General features: G+C 42.1%; 1 protein-coding gene across 2 annotated transcripts in view; it reads left to right on the top strand.

Moving 5' to 3' along the window:
• The window catches only part of rsrc1 (arginine/serine-rich coiled-coil 1), a 112,941-nt gene that overhangs the window by 27,557 nt on the left and 66,391 nt on the right, over positions 1 to 18,993 (top strand). For both annotated transcript variants that reach the window (XM_034115082.1, XM_034115083.1), the window contains exon 5: positions 17,464 to 17,500. In XM_034115082.1, the coding sequence (XP_033970973.1) occupies positions 17,464 to 17,500 (37 nt within the window). The remainder of the gene's footprint in view (positions 1 to 17,463; positions 17,501 to 18,993) is intronic.

The following is an 18,993-nucleotide window of genomic DNA, read 5'->3' as shown; positions in this document are numbered from 1 at the left end:
GAAAGTGGCTGTTGTATGGGTGGGGTGCAGTCAAAGCCCAGTTTTGTTTATTTTTTGCTCATAGGGTTCATGCACACAGGTATGCTTACGCTCTTTTCCTTATCCATGTTCTCCCCCAACTCAACTCTTTCGTCAAAGAATTGTTCTGCTTTCAAAAGAAGTCTTCACCCCATTCCCTTCGGCAGTCGACCTCCTTCTTTCCTCTGTATCCGATCACTAAGGCAGTGGAAGAACGTGGGCTGGCTGCCTTACGCCACATCCTCAATCAGAGAGGTCTGTCCAATTAGGCTGAACTCCTTGTCTGTGCCGGGTCACGGGAGGACTGTTGGTCCATCTGACTCAATTTCATGTCATTTGAGTGTGAAATGGGCAGGGTCTGGGCAGCGGAGGCACAGAGGGCAGTGTGGAGACCTCTCATGATATCAGAGAGCCGTCTTTTCCCTTTGCATGTAAAACTGGAGTTGGTATAATGAGCTTAGGGTTAAGGAAACTAAATGACTGCCTACCTTTCATTGAAGCCTTTTTTGATGTCTTTGTCTATCAGAGAATAATTTAGGAGTGTTTTTGTCTGCTAGTGGGGGGTTGCACTTACACTGCATCCATTGTTCACAATTCTAAAATAGCTCATTCTATGAGGGTGAAGTTTATTTTCTAAATCTTTCAAATAAAACACATCTTCTTGACACGTTTGTCCATAGAGCCGTCCCCACCAACCTGCCCGTTCCCATCTCTCTGCGAATGTGATGGTGTAGTAATTCCTCTCATTACTGTGTTTTCCCCTGACAAGCTAAACAGAACCCAGCCTCTCTGCAGGGGTCCCGGCAGGACCCGCAGGCCCCGGTTTGGCTAGCTCTGCTCCATCGCTCAGCCTTAACCTCTGGAAGCCTAGAGGCTGTGAGGCAGAGAGAAAATAAAACAAGACCCCAGACACGAGCACACACACATTCACGCTCACTGCTGTTGATTTTCTCTCCCTCCTTGCCTCACTCTGAGGAAATGATTGTCTGCTTCTTTGCCTCTGTTCAACATCTATCAGCTCATTAGTGTTGGTAATACACAGAGAAAGTAAGTGTGTTTGTGTGTGTGTGTTTGCACTTATGTAGCCCCTGCCTGCGGCATCCTCTCAGCCTTGTGGGAGTGTGTGTATGGGTGGTGTGGATGGGACCACTGACTGCTACTGCTGCTACTGCTACTATGTGTGTGTATGTGTGTTTTAAATATATGTGTGTGTTTGCCTTCACTCTTGCAGTTCTCTAGGCTGTGTCTGGCTCTGGGTGTGGGTCTGGGGAAGTAAGAGAGACTTCAAACACTGTCCTCGGAAGGTTAGGATACACTCACATTGACTTAAATCAATGAGCTGTAAGTGTGTGTATTATTTGTGTGTGCGTCAAGGGGGGTAGCCTAGTGGCCAGGAGCAAGAGGAGACATGGGTGAAGCTGCAGAGGAGTCGGTGTGCATGTGTGTCTGTAGTTGTGTGTATTTGCCTGCTAGTGCATGTGGTTTGGGTGGGGGCTCTGGATGGATGAGGGTGGGTGAAATAGAAGTGATGCCTGCATGCAAAGGCTGGACAACAAACGCACACACACGCACACACACACACAGATCCCAATAGACAAACATATGCGCACACAGAGCGGTGCAGCTGTACTTTTGTTGGCCCATGGCTGTATGTAGTCATTAGCTGTTATTTTTCTGCACAGATAATGAGCATAGATTGGAAACAAAACAGCCTCGCCACATAAACTCGATCTTCACCTGATAAACATTTATTTACACACACGCACAAACAAAAACACATAGATAAACACTGATGCAGGACTTACATGTTTCTTTCATCAGGCTAAATGTGTGTCATCTGACCTGTGTGTTTTGTTTAAGGCAGGAAATGGGTGAACATATAAGAACTATAACTGTAAGCTTATCTATTCTTGAAGAATGTCTAGGCAACTTTTAGCTATATACCATATGATTTTAATCAGTCTGCATTCATCTTTATTTCAGCTCTCAATCATCAACTCCCTGTCATGTGAAAGGCTCGTCGGTAGTGCCCAGTTGGCCCGGGAGTAAAGGTGACTTTGAATGGCTCTTCCTTTAAATGCCAAATGAACCCCAATATAGACGAGAACACAGCATATGCCAGCTTGTTCACACATATACTGAGTAGATGGTCTAATTTATGGTCATGAGCAAAAATGACTCACTTGGACCCTTCCTAATTATAAAGTGTGGAAAGTATAATTTTTGCTTTACTTTGGGGATATATATTGTATTTGTTTTTATACGTCCTTTCTTTCTGCAATATCATATTTTGAAAAAATCAAACAATCTTTCAATCAACCAACAATTTGATAGACTTGACTTTGTCCATGCAAGCAGAGTGACAGTCTCATGGCTTAGACGCATAACACATTGTAAAAATCAAAAAATGTACGGTCGTTACATTAAAGTTACCTCCTGAATATGTAAGGCTTGTTGCAATTTTCAAATTAATAAACAGCATTCCAAATAATAATAATTTCTTCATAAAATGATTTGTTTTATTCAAGTTTGCTAATATTTAATTGGCCATAGTTCTTATAAGGAAACATATTGACAAATACATTTAACATTTGATCCAGATGTAATATATGTATTCAGTATAATACGCCACACTGCCATAATGAGCATTCAATATGAGTATATGAGTATCAGGAAAGCTTAAGCGCAGCTGAGAAGAATCACAGACAGTTTTTCTGTCGTACTGACAGTCAGTTACTGTAGGAAATATTGTCTATGCCTGAGAATGACCTCACTCTAGTCTGTTCTGTTTGCAGATTTCTCTCTGTGTGTAGAGAGAGAGAGAGAGGGAGAGAGAGAGAGAGAAATTTGGCCACATTTAATCGCAGGAGAGACACCCTGAGCGAGTGATAGAGAGCTGTGACAATCCACTTAGTGCGCTCTGTAATCTGTTTAACCATTTAGTGAGTTGTTAGAGGAGTATGCAAACACTCACACACATAATAAAACACACACACTAGGCACCCTGCAGGCTTTAGCGGTGCACAGGACAGTCTGCCTCCTGAACCGGGTAGCAATTCAATGCCGCCTAGAGTTGTGTGTGTGTTGTGTCTATGTGTGTGTTGATGTGTTTGAGACCTGCTGTAGGCACTGAGCGAAGCCAGGCCTGGAGCGTGATGACAGAGACTAGACCCGGCCAAATAGAAGATTCCCCCCAATCCAATTACCCTGTTCCTCTCTTTTATTCTCTCCTCTCCTCCCTTCTCCCTCCTCCTCTCTTTACGGGCCTGTCTTCGCAGTAGCAGCAGCTAGTGATGGCAGTCCTGGCGGATGTTGAAGTGGCTGGCTGCTCCGCTTTGTGGATCAGAAGAGGATGCAGGCAGGATTATAGGCAGCAGGTTATGAGCAGCAAACATGACAGGCCAGCTACAATTTAGGAGGGTTATGTAAATGTGCTTGTCGACAAAATATGCTTTTCTGCCCTCAGTGTTTACTCTCTCTCTTTCCGTTGAAAAGCCGGGTCGTTTTGTTCGCAGGAAGCAGAGTGCTGGTGAAGGCAGGAAGGCTAGCTAAAAGACAAGATTGTTATGGAGAATGATGTGTAAAAGAGACACACCGTTAATGTTTAATTTTCTCCAGGCTCCACTGCTTATTCATCTGCACCAGAGGCAAGGAAAGGTGTTGACTGAAGTCTTTATGAGGAAGGCTGAGAGTGAGAATACATTATATAGAGGGATGTTCTTTTTAGTTGGAGAGAGCAGACAAAGTAACAAGGAGAAGAGAGATACAAACACACGGAGCAGAGGCGAGGTTTCAGTGAGCTGCGAGCACCTTTCGTCATGCATTTGACCTCAGAAATATAGCTCTGCAGGTCTTGCCTAATGGCATTGATCATTACAAGAATACCTCCTTCAGACTGGGTAAACAGCGCTCCATACATACCGTTAAGTACTATGACTCAGTTGTGGAAGTAAATATTGCCTGAGAGGAACATATAACAATCCTTCTCAGTGGAGATTTCAGATCGGCCGCCATTTTTCTTTTCATTTTCTCTCACCAGAAATGAAACAAAAGAGTTATGTGCGCAGTTACCAATCACACAAGCTTGTGTACGCTTGATTGTGATGACTGATGGATGGGAGTACTTATTTATGTCACTGATACACAACTCATATTGAACATTGAATAGCCACGGGAAAGTTATGAATCCTCACCCCTTCCTCTCATTCTCTCCCTCTCCTCCCACCCGTTTAGCCTGACACTATTTCAGCAGAAGTTTAGATCTCTGGCCCGATGTTTAATTCATTTGCACTAATGTCTCACTCACTCTTGCTCTCCTTCACTCTCATGTGCTCCGTGTTGCTCTTTCGCCAGCCTCGTCCCTGCAGTTCTCTAATAGAGTTATTTTACGCTGTGTCTCACTTACTGGCGCACACACACACACGCACACGCACACACACACACACACACACACACTGATTACTTATTTCTGATATCCATATTTTGCCAGTAGAGCATATGTAGTCTTATTCGCTATAATGATATGTCAATTATACATACTGTAGGATTGAGTGACTAGGATTAGTTTATTATTTGTATTTGTCACAATATTACACATGTTGTCGAAGAAACATGATATTATGGTTATGCATTATGAGACAGAACTCCCAAAATGTAACTCAAGTGTATTTTCTCTTTTTCTCGCTTTAAATTGCCTTGAATCGTTAATTTTGGACCAAAAACAATGAATGAAAAAAAGTGATTTATTAATTCTGAGAAACGTTCCTCTATTCCTCTGCCCTCCCATGCACTTCTCTTTCTTAACAGGTTCCCATTTAGCTTTCTTTATTCAAAGAATCTTACCGCCATGTATCCCTTTTTCTTTATTATTGCCTGCCTCTAGTTCTTTTCTGCCTTTGTCTGTGCCCACATCTGACAGCATGGAAACAGTGCACTGTTGTGTATAAATATCTTGTGCAATGCTGTCTAATCAACAGTGGGACAAATAATTCCCCTTTTTCTTCTCCATATACGAAGTCATCAATGCACACCAACTGAATTATGTCAGTGCTGGGCTCAATATGGATTTTTTTTTTTAAAGGAAATAGTCGAGTGTTTCAGAAAATGAAACCGTGGCGAATAACTTTTTTAAACGTATATTAATCAGAACGAAAATAAGCTGTTGGAGCCAATGTTATGGCATTTTTGCAGGTAAACATATGCCGCAGTTAAGTTGAGTGTGTGCAGGAGAGACGTTTTTATAAATCCATGCTACATATTGTCCTCTGATATATCTCTGTTTATAAATGCAGTGATTGGTAGAACTGGGGATCATTTCATTTTATTTCTTGGGTAAGACTGCCAAAAATATACTTTATGATACCATACTACTTTAGTTTTTGTAAAAAGAATATTGTTGTTTCTACAAAAACCTTTTTTTGTAGAAACAAAAGAAGCCAAGTTTCTCTAGATGATAATATTGTCCAAAAGGCGAACAGGAAACTAATAACATTTTCTACACTTGAATTGAAATGGTCTTTTGTTTCAACCACTCTGTCCTCAGCATCTGTGATCTGTGTGTACATGTAAGCCTGGGCTACGCTCGTTCGTCTATTAGCATTAGTGGGAGACGTGGGTTAACATTTCTTTGTACCACTTTTCCTTGAAGTCCACACACACACACACACACACACACACACACACACACACACACACACACACACACACACACACACACACTCCTGACATCTCTCCCTGTAGGCCAGACTGCAGAGCGCTTGGGGCCATGTTGTTTTGTCTTCTGACGGACGGACAGAAAGAGAGAAAAAAGAGAGACTTACACTGGCGAGTGATTACGCCAGTTTGACACCACAGACATGGAAGGGGGTCGGGGGGTAGGGGGATCAGTGCACGAAGAGAAGTGAAAAAGGCACCATAGAAAATGGTGTGGAGATGATATGAATAACAATGTCCGCGGTGTGTCTCCCTGGACCCTGATAACCTGCCGACCAGAGCCCGCTCCCTGTGACAGGCGGCCCTTTGTGGACACTTTATCCCGCCTGTACACTTGTAAGGTAGAGCTGGGATAATCGCACCTAATCTAATTAAGGCTAAAGAGGGGCATGACTGAGGCTGGCCAGAAGCAGGCTGGGCACTCACACACATCTACAAACACAGCTCAGCGGCAAAATCCTGTTTGCATCAGAAAAATAAGGTTGTCATATTGATTATGCAGATGAGGGACTAACCGGGGCTAACTGCCTCTCAGCCAGCCGGCTACAGCTGACACAGGCTGAAGAGTGGCATACAGAGAGAGGAAGAAAGGATTAGCACAAATGTAGCTTGCTGTTTTCTTTCTACCCTTTGGCTTGTACCACTTTTAGCTTCACGACAGCCTTGTTCCTCATTGTCTGTATTGAGGGTTTTAGGCAATGGAAGAATTCTTATATTTCCATATTTAGTTTAAACCAAAGAGTCGTTTTGTGAGATAATGTTTAGCTGCAATTTTAAATGTGGCCATGGTGTTAACACAAAGACAAAAAAAGCTAACTGAAAAAATATACTAAAAGTTTCATATATGCAGTAAAAGATTTGATGAGAGTTGTCAGACTGAAATACCTCAGTGCCTTGTACATGGAGAAACTAACCATTCATTTAATCATCTGTTAATTTGATTTTTGATCAATAAATATCCAAAATATAGTGACTTTTGTCACACACAAAGTTTGTGAGCCCAGAGTGAAATCTTAAAATGTCTCTTTTTATCCCACCAACACTCAAATTAAATGAATATACAACACAAAAACACCGGTTAATCCTCACATTTGGGAAGGTTGAACTCACAAATATTTGGCTCTCTTGCCTGATACACTACTTAAACAATTACCACAGTTGAGTACAGTAGCTTGTAAGGACATGTTGTGGATACATGGCTATTAATAAACTGTATGTGTGTGTTTGTGCAAAAGCGTGGGCGCCTGTATGTGTTTTCAGGTGTGTGTGTGTGTGTGTGTATTGTGTGTGTAGCCAGCCGGCAGCCAGATTGCTATTTCCCCCCTCTGCCCCTATAGAAAGGCCCGGGTATTCTCTGGATGAGGGTGTGATGTACAATTGAAGGGCAGGATTGAAACTGATTACCTTGTTAACTCCTGGCACCCACTGGCAGCTTGAAATAGACCTGAGCGCCAGGGCCTGATTTGCAAATGAATTACCTCTCGTCTGGCCCTCCCCTTCCCCTCCCCTCCATTCCCCCGTCTTCCTCCCTCTCCCCTCGTTCTTTCTCCTTTTTTTTGTGTCCATTCGGTGCCAAGATCATCTTTTTATATTGTGCCATGACAGATGCTGTGCCGGGCTGCCATTGTTCCCCATCAGTTTTCGGGGGCCGTGAGGAGAGCCAAAAGATTTCCACATGTGATTTTAACACAAGCGTCACCCCCTGCCATACAGCCCAGTGCTTTATTCTTTGTGTACCAGTACTGCAATCTACAGAGTTCTGGAGCAGGCGGAAGTGTTGGGGAGTATCATTGTCTCCGTCTCAATAATGGAGAGGTATTTCTCTGATTAGGAAAGGTTCTAATTGGGAGGTATGAAAGGACCGCCGGCTATTGAAGAAACCGCGGGGAAATTGATTGCTCTCCATGTCTCCCTTTTGCTGTTTCTCTCTCTGTCTTTGTCTCGCTCTCCCTCTATGTAACACACTAAAAAGAAGTCAATTTACTTTAAAACTTGGCCCCAGGATTAAATTCCCTTCAGCTCTGAGTCGGTGTGTATAGACTGAGGAGAGGGATATACGGGCAGTCTGTAGGGAGACGCGCTGTGTCTATGATGTCAAATGTGTGTTTGAACACGTGTGTGAGTGGATCTAAATGTCGGTTAAGTTGGCTGACTCAAAATGAGTGGAACATGGTTCCTAAAGCATTAATATAGCTAAATAAATGTGCCAGGTCGTAAGCACAGGCACAAGGCCCCATCTGCTCACTTCTGCCTAAAGTAATCATGAAGTTTTTGGACTCAGATTTGTTTTTTGTAAACATTTTAATTAAAACATTTCATCTTGTACTGCATACTTTAGAACTGGTGATATTTAATAGTTAAAGCAGGAAGTTAAAGTGTTAAATTAGGCTTACCTGTGCTCTTTAATGACAAAACTATGGTGTCGTTTTCTAACCTTGAACCTAGTTAGACATTTCTGTCCTACAATTTCCTCTTACTCATCAGCCAAACTTTACAGCGATACACATATCTGCAATGAAAATGTTTCTTTCTAAACTTATTTTGATTGATATATTGGCCTGCAAGATTGACCAGTGTAGCTCTAGAAGAAATAAAGTACTCACAAGGACAGAAAGTCATCAGTTCACACAGAAACAGTTTGATCCGTAACACCGGTACCATGACTCTCATCTCCATAATTGGCCCCTTCTGCCCTTCCCTTCTTTATAATGTCAATTATGCTCTGAATTTCCTCCTTGTTCAACAAGCCAGGTCTTAAAATAGCCTAGGTGTATTATTGCTGACATGGTCACATTTCTGTTAAGGTGGCACCAGATTAAATCACTTCAAATTGTTTGTGTACAATAAACAGGTTGTGTTTAGTTGGCGGGTGCTGCTTAAATTGCAGCCATAAAAATGGTCATTAATATAATTTTACATATTTTCTTTTTACCTTTACAGCAGAGTGACAATACACATGTTTCGTGATAATGATGTTGAGTAATTACAAGATGCCCTCTGGTCAATTCAAGTGAAACAAATCTGGCAACATTTAAAAATATATATATTTCCTTAAATTCAAGCTCCACAAGTGTTTCTACCCTCTGTCCTTCACCCCGTGTGTGTGTGTGTGTGTGTGTGTGTGTGTGTGTGTGTGTGTGTGTGTGTGTGTGTGTGTGTGTGTGTGTGTGTGTGTGTGTGTGTGTGTGTGTGTGTGTGTGTGTGTGTGTGTGTGTGTGTGTGTGTGTGTGTGTGTGTGTGTGTGTGTGTGTGTGTGTGTGTGTGTGTGTGTGTGTGTGTGTGTGTGTGTGTGTGTGTGTGTGTGTGTGTGTGTGTGTGTGTGTGTGTGTGTGTGTGTGTGTGTGTGTGTGTGTGTGTGTGTGTGTGTGTGTCATACTGTCGAGGGCAAAAGGGCCAGCCATAAATCGGCTTCTCACTTTCTTATTCCTCCTTTTCTGACTTTTTTATTGACTGCACTTAAACCTCCCATCAGAGCAACATAAAGTGCTGAATTTGTTAGCCCCTTTTTTAATGGACTGGTTTTCTTTTTTTCCACCATTTTGGGATTATGCTAAAGTTGAGCCCCCTCCTTTGGGACGGGGGGTACAGCTTGTGTGTGTGTGTATTCCGACTGACATAGAAAGCATAAAAGCATAAGTCTGTGTTTTGTTCGCTCCAGTGTGTTCTGCATGGAAGAGTGACAGCCCCTGACTTACCCCTGCATTATCCCTTCCTATGAGTGTGTGTGTCTGTGTGTGTGTGTGCCTCCCAAAAGCCCTCCTCTTAGCTGTATAAAACCCTGAGAGGTTGCTCTGATAGTACACACACAAGAATACAATTTCAATTTCAATTGGCAGCCCTGTTAAAAAGGAGCTATGGAGATGGCAATCAGGCCTGAGGGAAAGCTGAGCTCTCTGTATTATTGTGTGTTTCTGTGTGTGTGTGTGTGTGTGTGTGTCCCTCGGCTGCTTAATATCAAGCGTTTGCCTCCTATTAGTTAAACAGGCAGATGTCACTGATGTGGACTGTGTATTAGTGCATTGTGTGTGTTTTGTGTGTGTGTGAGTGTGCTTCCACTGGTGTCCCCATCACGTTGACTCTTTAATAAATATGCCTGCCATTCTATCAGCAGTCAAACAACATATGAATGCTCAATGACACGCTTGACAAGCCATGCAACTGTGGCAAATGGGGGGCACAACACACACACATACACTCTTATGAATGATGTCTCTTTCACAGCTTCAGTGTCCTGTCTTCCCCTTTGCTCACTATCTCTGCTTGATATCAGGCAGAGAGGCTGCTGTAGGCCAAAATGTTATTTCAGCAGCGAAGGTGTTTAAGAGAGAAAAGAGATAAGGACACTTTAAGAAAAGATACACCTGAGAAGTTCCTTAAACATGGTCTATTCTTTAAAATCATTACACAGTTATGGGGTCCAACACAGCCTAAATCTGGAACTATACTAATTCAAATTAAAGACAATTTCAGATTTTTTTAATAAATAATAATGATATTATAATGAGAACAGACATCTATAGGGTGTTCTAGGCATTTTAGGATTTAACCAAACAAGGTAATATAACTATTTTATTAATCTATTTAATAGAGCAATTAAAGCAATAATACCAGACATTTCCTAAACTGAATATCTTTTGTGTTTTTCAAGGAATTGTGGTAAAATTGTCCACCTAAAAAAATAATTTCCTAAATGCGTAAATTGGGAGGATTTTTTAGCACATTTATATAAAACTAAGATGCATAAAAAGGGCAATACCACAAAGGGAAACATTGACCAGTAAGCCTGCACTTATTCCCCCCTACACTGCAAATGTGAGTAAAATGACAGTTAATTATCATAAAAGAGACAGTTAGAGGGCTTAATGTGACCAGAGGAGGAGAGCAAACTGTGCCTTTGTATAACGTGGTAAACCTGTCCAGTGGTGGAGGGAGAAAGGGTTAAAGCTCTCACACTCAGGACAGCTGAGAGGTGATGCATGGCTGATGAGAGCCGGGCTAATGGGCAGCTCTGTTAGCTGGAAATCAAATGACTGCCTCTGCATTTTAAGTCCCTCTGTCGCCTCCATTGACTGACTGAAGATATTTATCTCCCCCTTGTCAAGGGGTGGGGGGGGGGGGTGGGGGGGGAAGAGGAGGTGGGTTCAATTAAAGCGAGGAAGCAAAAGAGAGGGGGGTGAGGGGAAGAAGTGGAGGGCATCTTATAAAAACCTGTAGCTCTAATGCAATTATTAGAAACTTGACCACCAATGACAACTCATCTGGGGCTGGCGCTGTAATTAATTGTCTGCTAGCAGGAGCGCAGGGGTTTTGGAGGGTGATGGGTGGGGTGAGGCAGGGAGAGGGGAGAGGCAGGCGGGTGATTGGTAGAGGGCAAAATGACAGGTGAGGAGAGACACAGAGAAGGAGATGAGGTAAGATGAGGCAACAGCTTAAAGATCTTCTTTAGCGTGCAAGAGACAGAAAAGGGTTTGGACACAGTGAAGCAGAACATGTAGTGAGTGATAGAGGCCGCAAGAATGAGAGGGAAAAGTATGCGATTAAAGAAGAGGATTAAATAAGGAGAGGGAAAAAAGAGCTGGAATGAGAAAGCAGGAAAGTGCAGACAGTGTGATGGATCCAGTGACCATGTTAAATTGGTTATATTGACCTTGCCAGAGCTCAGTTTAACACTCACACTTGTTTGTCTAGTTTTACTTAATTGACCTCAGATAACTAATTACCATTTCCTGGAACAACAGTACATTACTCTCTCTCTCTGTCTCCGACCCCCCCCCTCTCCCACTTGCCATGCTTTGTCAGGCTCTCTGTCTTTCTGGCTTGTGGCTACTTGAAGGGAAAGAGAGATAGACTGCACACAATATACTGGAAATTCCCTAATAATGAAGTGATTCAACGTTCCTACCTTCAAAGATGTTTGTCATGTTAAATGCTGTCTATTTAGCTTGGCATTAAAGGTCAATAGAATTGCGTCATTACACTTTTCAGAGCAAACAATATTTACTGTGCAGGCTGCCTCTCTTTTTTTGTTTGCCAAGGTTGAACATACTTAGTAAAGAATTTTGGTGAAGTTTGCTGAATCATAAATTCAAAGATCATTGTTCACCAAACAAGCTTTTTTATGAGGATTAAAGGATAGAAGTAAAAGCACAAAGCGTTTAGAGACGCTAAGAGAGCTGATGCTTCAGTAACAAGCTAATGTCAAAATTCTGAAAATGTGAAAATAGTAAGTTCAATACAGTACTGCAGGTAGATCAGGGTTAAAACTAACGACAAACTCACTTTTGAAGTGTCTGGGGTCCTTTTTATTCCAGATATTGCTACATTGTGAATTAAATAATCGAAGGAGAGCAAGTTTAGCCATCAGCTTTTAGATGCACATGAACGAAGGTCCCATAGATTTGTATTATTGTTCATTCATGCATGTTTCAGTTGAACTGAATACATTTTTCGTTTTGTTTTTACTGTGGTATCGAATTGCGACATCCGGTAATGTGGTACCAAGTTGATGCCACAGTTTAACCTGTTAAGCCCTGAGCCTGTTTTTCAGGTTTCAGGCTCGAAAATGACATGCCCAGAACAAATGACTATATCTTCACTTCTAAAAGGGGTAAATTAATAATCTTTTTTCTCAAAGCAATGATACACCTGTGAGTTGGATGTAGAAAAGTCAGAATCAATATGGATGTTTTTATTTTAAAGTCAATTTAGATTGAACATAGTAAAAAAAAAAAAAATTATAGTTTCCGTCCAAAAAACCCCCATTACTTATAGTGAAAACCACCCTTGAATGACGGGATGGTAGACTAAAAGCTTTAGGAATCCAAACTATAACATATATTAAGTACCCTGTATTAAGATTGATGCAAAACAAGTGACATTTGACCTTTTTAGAGAGGTTTAGAAAAAAAAACCCACCTCTGGGGTCATTTGGGTGTATTTGCCATAGCTCTGGAACCCATTGGTCGATTTTGATGATTGACACCTCTTTTTTAACCGTTAGAGCCAATAGAATCGAGAGGGAAGTTCCTAAATCCATCTAAACATTACCATTGGTGAATGAGAGTGATGCGCAGCCAGCATGCCCAAAACCGGAAGCTGGGTTACAGCTCTCATACACTCAGTTTATTGACATAAATATGATGATGGATTATCAGTAATCATTTCAAAGTGACACAGAGACATTGGATTAACCTTCAGCAGCGTTTATATGCGTTTTAATGCCCTTGAACACAACTTTTGATCAGAAAGCAGCAAAGGTAAGTCGCATTTGCCGTTTTGGCTCCGTAACGTGAAGTTGTGTGTTGTCTTTGCTGGCTTCCACTGCCGCGAGTTCTGGTCTCACAGTGATGATACTTATACCATTGGAATCTGTGGAATCTCAGCTTTCATATGATATCTAGTTTGTGCAGATCCGATGAAGTATAACATATTTCTACCGTGAGTTATGTGCTAAGTGCGTTAGCACTCTTTTGCTTAGTGCTATTTCAGAGGCTCGTCGTTAGACTTGTGTTTTGTTTCGGTAAAAATGGTTCATATCGTCAGGTAGCTGAGTTTATTCCCGTTAAGTGGGTATGACACATTCATAGTTTGTTAAATGTTAAGAAGCCCTCAGACGCTGTTTCTTGCAAGATGTTGCGGGAGCCCCCGCCCCCCACAAAAATGTGACGGCTCTGTTTGAGTATAATACCCAACACAGTCTCACGGCATTTCGTGTTATAGTCACGAAATTAATCTATTGATTCGTGTTCACCAACACGATTTCGCCATTTTTTTCGTGTCACACAGAACGATTTTTAAAAGCAATGTAAATAATAACAAATTAGAAGGAAAAACAGATTTTTAAAAATACAGATTTCAGTATTCTGACACAGAACGATTTTAGAAGCAATGTATTTATATTGGTAGTGTGTTTCGTGCCTGCACCAAATAATTACAAATTAGAAGGAAAAAAAGATGACAAAAAATACAGATTTCAGTATTCTGAGGCTCTGAGCCCCATTTATTTTCCTCGCGGACGGCAAAAAAAACTCCGACATTATACAATTTAAAATAAAAGGGATAGGGTTAGGCTTAAGGTAAGATATTGAGTAAGAAAATGTGTTTATGAACCACACAGCTTCTGGTCTTCCAAGACCCGACCGGACAAAAAGACGTGGTGCAGGCACGAAACATACTACCAATAGAAATACATTGCTTTTAAAATCGTTCTGTGTGACACGAAAAAAATGCGAAAATCGTGTTGGTGAACACGAATCAATAGATTAAATTAATTTCGTGACTATAACACAAAATACCGTGAGACTGGGTTGTAATACCACACGTACAGTAGCCAGTAGTATTATCAGGGTTCGAGATAAATGCCTTCCTGTTGGAGTCCGTTGGTGATTCCCTTAAAATGCTACATAGTGAATGACAACTTTATGTTGACATTGTCAGGAGGAGAGCTAGTTAACTAGCCTAGAGCTAGCTGTAAGCCTATGATGAGTAATGGCGCGTTTCCACTACACGGCCTCGCTCGGTATGGCTAGGCCTCGTTAGGACTGGCTCACTTTATGGCGCATTTCCATTACAGTTTAGGAACTGGGGTAGTATCTATAGTAACGCAGTGTAGGCGGAGCCGTGACGTGATCTTCAGAGGACCCCAGAAAAACAACACAGCCGTTAGCTGTGAGCCCTCAGAGCTCACAGCTCCTCATATATGTTCAGAAACTAGACAAAAGTTAAACAAGTACAAACCACAGACTGCCTGTGTCATGGTGAATACAGTCGCTGCTTTATTTATGTCTGTATAGGCCGTTGTTGTGAGTGTGGACGGTCGGAGCATATACTGCGTTAGCTTAGCCAATCTCCATTTAGAAAACAAGCATTTTAAAAGGTTTTTTCCCCTGCCGTCTGTCTGCAGACTTGACAAAGCATTAATTCATGGTTTTTACTAACCGGTATCAGTATGTTGTTACTTCGGCATCATTTTGAAACGTGTATTACAATTAAATCACGGTCAAATATGTCCATCTTGTTGTAGTTGTAGCCCCCTTGCCAGCGATGCTCTCTCTAGTTTAGCATACTCAGCCCGACTCAGCCTCGTTGTCTCTGGCCCTAGACTCACGATTTTATGAGGCCAGAAAAACTGTGAATTAGGACCCGCCGGCCGGTACTAGGCCAAGTGGAAACGCAACCAAAGACGGGCCGCTGACGTCACAGCCCTCTTAAACCGTGCTCCGCGCTGTAGTGGAAACGCGCCATTACACAGTCGTGCTTGAGTAAATAACTGAGCTATCAGCTAACGTAACCGGAGCGAGGTTATATTGATTTGCATAAAGCATTCATTCATATGTACTGAGAAAAGGTACATTCATAATAATATCTTCAATCTTTTCAAATTTTATTTTTGGCGAGAAACTATAAAAATAACAGTTATTTAAAGGAAATCATTTCCCAGCAATATAAAATAGTTATGAGACAGGGAATTATGACCTGAGTTCTTAATTGAAAGCAAGACATGACTTCCACGCCTTCTCAGCATGCCAAGCCTGTCATATGATATCACAAATTACTGTCGTTCTGCTTCATTCCTGTCTATCCATGTCTACACTTCATCTCTCTTCATCCCCCATCACTCCCTCCCTCCTTCCCTCCCTCCCACCGTGTGCCAGGGCTATAATGTGCTCCTATGGTTGTAGTAAGCAGGCCACAGTGTCTCTGAGGCCTTGTGCTACACCACCATTACTATCTGGCTTGCCTCCACTACAAATTGGATGAACAGGCACTGACACATTTTCAATATTATTACATTAAACCAAGTGGATTTTGATTGATAACCTAATATTGGCCTAATGCAAAACATCAATCATGGCAAGTATATTAATTATTTAATATTGTGGCGTAATTCAGAAATCGATGCTGCCTCTGCGTTGAAGGCACAGAGAGCGGAGGGAGGGAGGGAGATAAGAAGAAAAGGAAGGCTTTATCCCTGAAGACCTCAGCAGATTATATGATGTTTTGAAAAGAGAGATGAGGATGTAAAATGGTGTGTGTACGCGCGTGTGTGTGTGTGTGTCAGCTTTGTGCGTCTAATGGATAGAGGCCCCAGTGCACACTGCGCTGGACAGTTTGCCCTTGATACAGTCAAGACAACAGATGACAAAGTGCTATATTAAATGCAAGTGAAGAGCTTAATAAAGGTTGGATCAAAAAAATTAAAAAACGGGGAAAAAACAAACAGTTATACAAACGTAAACAGGGGGGAAAAAGCGGAGGGAAAGGAGTGAAGGAGGCAGGATCGAGCGCTGCGTCTCCCCTGTGTTAGATTGTTTCTCACTAATTGCGCTTCATTAGCGGATTACACACACTGTCACCACGGTAACAAATGTCTTGCTGTCTGGTTGCCGGGCGCCCGTCATGTATAATGAATGTGGCGGGGTGTTTGTCAGAATGTAATGTAATTACGGCTAGATGAAGTTTGCCTTAAGTGGTTGACTTGTCTGCATGTGGCTCACTGACAGAGCTCAGAGTAAACAAGCAAACATCCTTTCTTCAAGACTTCTTCTCTGGTTGTTTCTTACTTTTGATAATAGCATTTCAGTCTTTCCTTTATCCCGTTGTTTGGAAATGTTGATGATGTGGCCCGAGGTTTGTGGTCCTACTGGGTTTGGGACCTGGCCTGATGGATGGACGGATGGAGGAAGGGGGGTGGGGGGGGCAGGATGGATTAGACAGTATGTAATTTTAGAGATGGTGTAGATTTACACTCTGATGCTGCCGGCTGCATTAGCAACTGAAGCCTGTCGATAAGCCTTTCTCCCTCTCAGCACACACACACACAGACACAAACACACACACACACACAGTGGATCGCCATGGCTGGGGTGGAGTTGTCAGTAATGGGGGCCAGAGTTGGATGGGGGGTGCTGGGATCGGGGACGGGGCTGTTTGTGTTCTCTTGATCTGTTGATTTTCACTGCTGCAAATGTGCCAAAATCGCATCTATTATTTACTGCCAATTTGCTCTTTTTAAAACCGACTGCTCCCCCCCCCCCCCCTCCTCTTTCACCTCCTCAGCTCGCCATTCTGCTTAGCTACACTGGTAATCATACGCACATTTTTTTATTAATTCACTGATAATAAGCCCCGAGGTTTTTTTCTCTGTACTTTGAAATTATTATATTGACTGCCAACAGTGAGGCAGAAATGTTGGCCAACCTCTGCCCGGTGTGGACACAAACGCACACAGCACTTCAGTATGAAAAGGCAACAATTAGAATTATTCTAATTAGAGAACTTATCAAGATCAATTTCTTGGAACACCACTTCACTCCTGCACATAACTGAACATAAATACAATATATCAAAAATATTCAGTATTTCTCAATCTATAAAAATGAAACTTAATATTTCTGGACGGTCAGACACCTCACCATCTCAGGCTCTGTAAACTTGTGTAAGGCATTTTTCTTTTGGGCATTGCTGATATTTACTACGGATATTAATTTATAATAGAAATCATTTTAAGTTGCCTCCCCCCCAAAATTCTCTCTGTTAGATTAAATGTGTTAAAAGTATACATACATTGATTCAGAATTTTTAATTTGAAGTGGGTTCTGCCGTCTCTCTCATATTTATTTATGTGTATTTTTCAGTGGATGTGTGATTGTTTGCAAAAAAATGACTTTCGTTAAACTATGTTTTGTGTCCTCACTTTTCTTACATTTGGGGAAATGTGTTGTTGTGTTACAGGGAGGCTGCTAACATCAAAGCAAGATTAGAACATCTGGTAAGTTCCAATCAACATCCCCCCTTTTTACCCCCCCCTCCCTATACACACACACACACACACACACACACACACACACACACACACACACACACACACACACACACACACACCGACACATACTTTGATATCTGCATTCATAATGAAATCTCTGGAATTGGAGCTGAATACCTGCAGCTAACAGGCAGGGAGGGAAGGACAGAGAAAACATTGAAAACAAGGGTAGAGGGAGGGTAGTGTGTCCCCCCCTAGGGCCTGGTCCATCTTTTTTCGAACGTTTCATTTATCCCAAATTCTTTCCAAACACACGCATCGACCAGACACAGGTTATCCACCCTCATTTCTGCATTTAGTTGTGGATATGTGCAGGTTTTTTTTGCAATTGTGCATCCCTGTTTGCACATTGATGTATGAAAGTACTTTCTACCTTTCAGGCTCTCTGTACTTCTCCATCAGTACAGGCCCTTTCCTCACTCTTCTCCCGTCCATGAATCGAGGGCCTGCTGGAAACGCTCTCTCGGGACAGCACTGAAAATTTAATAGCCAACGTTTCCAGCGTTTCTCTTGCTACCCTCTTTAATACGGGGTCAGAGTGCCGTGCAACAAAGTGAAAAGGTTCTCTCTCCTCTTTTTGGGTGGGAAGGAACCGAGGTCTGACGTGCCCCATATTCCAGGGGATGAATTATAGACAGGGGTCAGCGAGGGTCCCGGCTCTCTGTGGATGTCACATGCCCTCCCTCCCTTTCCTCCCTGCATACTAAACCTGCAGCTCCCAGCACCTTACGCAAATGACCCCCCCCCCGCCCCACCACGAGCTACGCAAATGACCCTGAATATGCCACACAAATGACTGACCCCGAAATTCAAACAGTCCTCAGTAACTCTCCACATGAGCGCGGATCAGACAAAGTTGACCTACGATTTCAACGTCATCATCAGGGAGTGTTCGTTAATGTAATTATTGACTAAAATAAAAAGAAACTCAGATTGATGTGGGAATAGACTTCAGAGTGGTGTAAATTAGCCTGTATTTTACACCCTGTTCACATCAAAACTGCCCTTAATTGCTCCTAAAGTGAATAAATGCTGCTCTGACACGTACAATCATACAGTTAGTAAGTATTTATCTTAATAATTGTGTTGAAGTTAAAATATATATTCAACAAACAGGCTACTGTCTGGACCAGTGCCTGCCTCCTTTACTAAGACGCCGCTCCCTACTTCTTTGTCCCACTGTGGGGATTTTTGAGGGCACTATATGGTGCATAGATTTCTCACTCAGAGTTCAGACACTTAAATAAAATGACAGACATTAAATATAGTGCACGATATAGTAATGGTCTAGTTTGGCTTTGGCGATGTCTGGAGGTGAGATTGATGTGGTACTCCATAAAAGGGGTTGTGAATTATTCAAGAGAGGATTACATGCATAAACAGCATTAATCAATATGTGTATTGGCAGTTACATCTTGGCAAACATTAGGTAGTGTGGG

The sequence above is a fragment of the Trematomus bernacchii genome, unplaced genomic scaffold, assembly GCF_902827165.1.
Source record: "Trematomus bernacchii unplaced genomic scaffold, fTreBer1.1, whole genome shotgun sequence".
Lineage (NCBI taxonomy): Eukaryota > Metazoa > Chordata > Actinopteri > Perciformes > Nototheniidae > Trematomus > Trematomus bernacchii.
Note: the sequence above shows the minus strand (reverse complement) of the source record. Positions and strands in the feature narration are given on the sequence as shown.